At 39.5% G+C, this 6,861-nt stretch overlaps 1 protein-coding gene across 1 annotated transcript in view; it reads right to left on the bottom strand.

Annotated features, from left to right (window-relative positions):
• Positions 1 to 4,323, bottom strand: part of LOC123956982 (polymeric immunoglobulin receptor-like) — a 97,841-nt gene extending 93,518 nt beyond the window's left edge. Inside the window, exons 1-3 of the mRNA XM_046029560.1 lie at positions 4,270 to 4,323; positions 4,081 to 4,123; positions 2,906 to 3,091 (exon numbers count right to left, since the gene is read on the bottom strand). Of these exons, the coding sequence (XP_045885516.1) occupies positions 2,906 to 3,091; positions 4,081 to 4,123; positions 4,270 to 4,323 (283 nt within the window). The remainder of the gene's footprint in view (positions 1 to 2,905; positions 3,092 to 4,080; positions 4,124 to 4,269) is intronic.
• Positions 4,324 to 6,861: the final 2,538 nt, after the last annotated feature.

Below are 6,861 nucleotides of genomic sequence, written 5' to 3'. Positions count from 1 at the left end.
TCCAACCGCTCTGAGGTATCTCTTCCGTTTCCTCTCTTTTTATTATATTCAGGGCGTTCCCTAGTTACATACATGTTGCTGCTCTAAGGGGAAAGGGGTTGCAGCAGCAACATGAAAAGTGATCAACTTGACATACATTATTGTACAGTACTGTTCCAGGAACTATGTACGTTAAGCTCAGTCGCTCCTCGGGGCCAGGTTATTTCAGTTGTCTGCTCCATGTGTCATTTCCTTCAGTCACACCATCGCTGTAGACTTCCTGTCAGTACATTTCTGCAGACAGACTTACACACTTGCATTAGTACACGTCTTGATATATATACATATATATATATATATATATATATATATATATATATATCTTGTTTCAGATTGCATGAGAAAAAAGCATGAAAACATTGAAAAGACTAAAATACACGTTTAAGATAAATATAAAATAAGTAAAATACAATAAAATAAAAGGGATAAAATAAAGTCAAATAAGATCGGGAAAGGCTCTCCTATAAAAGTATGTTTTAAGAAGGGACTTAAAAGAGTTCACTGACTCAGCCGACCTGATTTCCTCGGGCAGGCTGTTCCAGAGCCTCGGGGCCCTGACAGCAAACGCTCTGTCCCCTTTAGTTTTCAGTCGAGACTCTGGAACAGACAACAGACCTCCGCCCGAGGATCTCAAGGTACGTGCTGGTGTGTATGGGACTAAAAGGTCAGAAATATAACAAGGCGAGAGGCCACGAAGAGCTTTAAAAGTGATCAATAGAATTTTAAAGTCAATTCTAAGACATACTGGGAGCCAGTGTAATGAAGCTAAAATAAGAGTAATGTGGTCATACTTCTTTGTTCTGGTTAAAAGCCTGGCAGCTGAGTTCTGGACAGTCTGGAGTCGATCAATAGATTTTTGGGTTAAACAGGTGAAAAGGCTGTTGCAATAATCCAGGCGTGATGAGATGAAGGCGTGTAAAATGGTCTCGGTGTCCTTAAAAGTTAACATAGATCATTAACATGTAAGGAAAGGAGACCACCTGCCTCTCTTCCCCTAACAGGGTGATCACAAACCTCAGGTACAAATAGCTCAAATCGCTCACAGATAGAACGGCTGACCCATAAAGCCCACTGAGCAGCTTACTCTGTCATTAACTAAACCTATAATTTACACTACCATAAACTGGTCAGGATCATAACTATACGCTGTTATTTGAAAACTCAAGTTTGTCCAACTCAAACCCCCTGGTTTGCTAATTCCTGTCTAATTGCATCTATTTCTGCTGGGTCCATGTTAGCTAGATTATTCTGTTATGTCTCGTTGTGGGTGAACTCAAAAGCAGACACAGAACACTACAGACCAGCGGATAAAAGTTGTTGTAGAGGCTGGTGAGGTAGGTACGAGTAAGGGGTAGGCAGGTGAGTGATGGCGAGGTCCGAATCTGAAGAACGTCAGCAGCTGATCTGGCAGTCAGCTTGTAGGTAGCAGGATTCCTGAGGCAGAGGGTAAACACAACCGGTATTACTCGAGATGAAACGAACATGAAAGAAATAAGTACTAGAGACAATGAGCAATGGCAATGAGTCAAAGGAAGTCTGGAGTATTTGAGCTGGAAGTTGATTTACTGAATGCCGTCTGGTGCGTAACCCAAATAGAATTCATGCCCACCCCCACACACACACACAGACACACAAGAGGGAGGGGATACAAGGAGGAACACCAGATATTACTAATTCTGAGTATTGTTGCCACAGTTTCGGCAGCTCGAATTGTACCAAGAGTTTGGTTCTTGTACCTGTTTGGCCATACAGGCAATTTTGTCAAAACTTTAAATGGTCATAAGAAGCTGTATGTGACTTTCACTTCTGCTTGTGTTTTCTCCACTTTCAATACTACCATTTTTACGTTTTATGAATGAATTCTGTGTGCAAAGAGGTTTTTGTCAGACATTTCCTTTAACAGACTGATACAACATGTATGAAATTTAAACACCAGCTCTGCTGCATATTCACACAAAATCCCATCAACTACCTGTGTAGTAAACCCGTCATTAACAGATTCTAGGTTGCATCACTGTTGTCTCGGATGAATTAGTGAAGAGGAAAATATGTAATAATAAATGAGTATTAAATGTAGCAGACAGTTATTTGATCCTACTAGTTTTACTTTGTGAACCAGAACAACTTCTGTGACCTGTGTTAAAGTACATCATTGTAGCTGAATCCACACCACAGAAAGTATTGAAACTGGTAAATTTCTTAAAAGGATATAACAGTTTTCTATCAAATATCTAATATCAAGAGTAAAATTTAGGGAACTTCTTTTCATCAGCATTTCCTGAAATAGGGTTATATATATTCTGATTTGTACTTTACATTTTGTGTCATTTATTTGTATCTTCTTTTGTCTGTCTGTAATGCACTTTGTTTTCTGCAAAGTAATCATTCATTACCACTCACTATGAAGGTAAATATTGTTTAATTTCAAATACAAACTTGAAGTGTATTAAAAAGAAAAAAAGTGACACTATGTACAAATGTACTAATTTGGGGAAAAATGATAAAACAACAATAATGCATAACATTTTGCACATGGTGTGTACTGTATCTACATATTAATTACATCGAACAAACCTCAGATGGAAGCCCGGGGGAGGAGCTAGGTACAATTTATAATTGTTCCAGGGCAGAAGAAAACGAGGAAACGGGAATATGTTGCAAAGAAAAAGGGGATTTATTTACAATAATTAACAAAGTAAACAGAAAACAACTCCCAAAAAGTGAAGCGAGCAACAAGGGTCCTTTTTAAAGGGAACTAAGGCAATGGATAAACACAAACACAATAGTAGTGTAGGCAAACTAGCACACACAAGCACCCGGTGCAACACAAAAACACTAAATCACTACACTTATCCACTGTTGTTACTGTCGGTTACTGTCTCTGCCAACTGCCACACGCTCGCCGCAGACTCCAAACACTCTCGGTAAACACTGTCTCTTTCACTGTAGACCACAATACTCTCACACACAGCAGCTTCCTTCTCCAGAGAGAGAGTGGAATCAGCCGCGCTCCTCAGCCTGCTGGCTGCAGCATTCGGGGCGGGGCGAGGTCCTGCTTAGGGCAGAGAGGAAAACACACAGAACATCCTATATACACATACAGTAAACGGCCCACGGGTCGTAACATTAGTCTGACGCTGATGCAGGGGGGGGTGATGGCATCAAGGCTGAAAATACTAATGCAAAAATTACAGCAATAAAAGTGCAAATTTGCGAGGGGATGACTGTGGTTATTACTTTACTCTTCAATGTATAAATGTATACATTTGCAATGTTCTTGGAGCATTCAAAGGAGTTGACACTAACACAGGTAAATCCAATCGACAGCTATTTGTTTTTTTACATTTTGCCAAGTGCTTACAAAACAGAACAAGACAAATGAATGGGCAAGAAAACTAAGATCTCTGCTTTGCCAAATAATCATGTGTCTCTTTCATTCAGATCAACTAGTCCTCTAACGCCTGATTTACAGACACATTAATATGTTACTTCAGACCCCTGAGCCCTTCACAATAATACCACGAATGCAACAACGATAACAATCAGAAGAAGCAATAAAAACAATATTAAACTGTTGCAAGAATGCCAAATTATTGATTAAATAAGTAAATTTCTTACAAACTGTTAAGCAGTGATGGGGACTTGAGTTTGAGACTCGGACTCGAGTCCGACTTAAGTCGCACACTATTGCACACACTACACACACAATATTGCTCAGCTGTTGATTAAATTAAATGCTTTTTTAGGTGGTAGTTGATTGACACCCTGCAACTAAATCTTGAATCAAACAAAGTGAACAATGCAGTGAATCCTGTAAAAATATTACATCAATATAGAATTAACTGACAGGACTTTCCTCAGTGCTGCTGTCTTTGGGATCCTGGTTGAGTGATTGACAGTAGAGGAGGCGGGACATTGGTCATTGTCCCACACAGTAGAATATGTGTCACCACTAAGTTTGAATTGTGATATTGTAGTAATGCTGCGAGGCAGAAGAGGGGTTTGTGGGACTGTTGGAATTGGCATAAACAGCTCCTGAACCTGGCATCTGGGGGCGCTCCTGCATCTCTGCATTGGCACGATCCTTCCAGAGCAGAAGGAAAAACAGAAGATGATTAGTTTATGCAGTCCTAACAATAAGCATCATACAAAGCGGCACTGGCTTCACTGCAGCCAGAACAGTCCTCATCTTTTCATCCAGACCATCATCAGGCCAGAGTTTTCTCTTACCCAGTGAAATATTTCAACATCTACACTGACATAGAGTTTGGTCCAGACAATCATCCATCCTTATGACATGGTGATGCCCTGACTTTTCAAGTAGTGTTGCAATCAGTCAAAAATATCAATTAGTCTAACACGTGTGCCAAATACCTGCAAAACTCAGATTCCCATCAGTCTCACCTGTATTGGGAGTTTAGTAGTAATTAAAGTTTAGCTAACACGCTGTAAACTGTGGCAGGTTAGTTTACATCACAGCAAAGAAAGATGAAAAGATGATGTAAAATTAAAGGTTCAATGTGTAATAATTCTGAGGATTTATTGACAGAAATGCCGCGCCTCATAAAAAGAGATGCTGAAGGGTACCTTTGGGGTCAAATAACTACGTCTTGTCATCTGAAAGCGTTGGTATTTGATGCCCTGAGATGAGAACGGCCTGTAATGAACCGTTATATTTTTACAACCTTAGAATGAGACATTTATATCCAAATATCTGCAGGTTCCCCCTTACATGGACGTCACCGTATTGTATTTCTACAGTAGCCGACAACGGACAAACAGCGCTACAGAGCACGCATTGTCATCATGGTGTTCTTCTTCTGCTTGTGTAATTCCAGCAGTGTAGATGCCCGTCACTACATTGAATGCGTACAGCCTCTCAGATCAGCCAGCTAAAATTTTACTGCGCTGGTAGAAAAAGTATGTAGTTGGATTGTAATTTCATGTAGTTCTTCTAGCGCTCTGTTATGGCCGTTACCTCAATGAGTCAAGCAGCTGATGAATATTATTGGCAATAAGACGGTAACACATTTTACTGCCCTGATGGAAAACATGTATTTCTTTTTACTGCTAATGGTGATAGAATTACAAGACTTGGTGCCTGTCAAGTGACCAATACTATTGCTTCGCTACTGTGCACACAAATGTGTAATTTGTACTTTTGCATGCTAAATGCCCATTAAAAACGTTGCACGTAAGATTTCTGACCTTTTAGCCCCATACGCACCAGCACGTACCTTGAGATCCTCGGGCAGAGGTCTGTTGTCTATTCCAGAGTCTCGACTGAAAACTAAAGGGGACAGAGCGTTTGCTGTCAGGGCCCCGAGGCTCTGGAACAGCCTGCCCGAGGAAATCAGGTCGGCTGAGTCAGTGAACTCTTTTAAGTCCCTTCTTAAAACATACTTTTATAGGAGAGCCTTTCCCGATCTTATTTGACTTTATTTTATCCCTTTTATTTTATTCTATTTTACTTATTTTATATTTATCTGTATTTTAGTCTTTTCAGTGTTTTCATGCTTATATCTTGTATTGTTTTTTGTATATTGTCTCTTGGGTATTATTGTCTTTACACTTGTTAAAGCACTTTGTAACTTGTTTTTTATTATTATTATTTGCAGATTGCCCATATAATTAAGCAAAGGGAGACATTTGGTCATACTACAAACTATTTACTTGTATGTTATTCCAGATGAGCAAACCCTCCCAAGAAGTAACAAAATGTGTGATTACATTAATATACATACAGTGACACAATGTCTCATGTAGTTCATTTCTTGATGTGGCCGTTGTTTAATGAACAAATAACAATAATACTCAACCCTCGCAACCCTCACTAGATGTCTCTAAAACTTTCACACTTAACCTTTAATAATAATAAATTACAAAGCATTTAAAGGTTAGAGACTTTAAAGAAGAAGTGCATATCAATTCAACCTATAAATGGTGGGATACACAGTAAATTTGCAATGTAAAAATTTCAGCATGTCATGTGCAACTAATATTGTAAACCAAACTCTGAGGCCTCTGGCATCTGACATGTATAATCACAGTTTGCTTTTCAGTCCCTCTCTTCAGTCACGCTCTCTCCTTCCCTGCTCTCTGTCTCTTTCTCTAACACCCCAGCCCCTGCCATCCTCAAGCTCTCCACCAGGTGCCCTTGGACTTTCCTTACTTTTCCTATCACCTGACTGCTACATCCAAATATACACCTGGGGCGAGTTCAGCGCTGACAAAACATAGCAAAACATTTTCTTCAACGGAAACGTTGGTGCCTCGAACACCCTGATGTGTACGCGCACTGCTTTTTCCTGCCTTTTTAACACCATTGTGTTTACAAACTTATCGCAGCTGATTAGGTAACACCTGTGACACGCCCACAAAACTTTAAGAAAACTTACCTCAAAGCCCGTTGTGGAATGTTGCACAACGTTGCAAAGAAACATGTTCAATCCGAAAACGTTGCAAACCACTGCAAAATGTTTTGAGATTGAACTCGCCCCTGTTCCCACTTTTCTCATTAGCCTTGACCCACTCTGCCCGCTCCTCAACTGCAACACAGTACAATAATTTACACAAATGTGTACACTCACCTCGTCGTTGTTCTGTGCTTCTTCATTTCTTGTGTTTTTTGAACGCTTAAATACTGGAAAAGAAAAGAGACAATGTAAGAAAGCAAAGAGAAAAAAGAAATTAACAAGCAGAAAAAAAGTAAGTGTTTTCATTTAATATAATTTTATGACTTCACCATTGTTTATCCCAAGAAATTGTATAATACTATAATACTGAAAGCTGAACAGTTATCAATGTCCAGACATGAAAAGG

The sequence above is a fragment of the Micropterus dolomieu genome, linkage group LG18, assembly GCF_021292245.1.
Source record: "Micropterus dolomieu isolate WLL.071019.BEF.003 ecotype Adirondacks linkage group LG18, ASM2129224v1, whole genome shotgun sequence".
Taxonomy (NCBI): domain Eukaryota; kingdom Metazoa; phylum Chordata; class Actinopteri; order Centrarchiformes; family Centrarchidae; genus Micropterus; species Micropterus dolomieu.
Note: the sequence above shows the minus strand (reverse complement) of the source record. Positions and strands in the feature narration are given on the sequence as shown.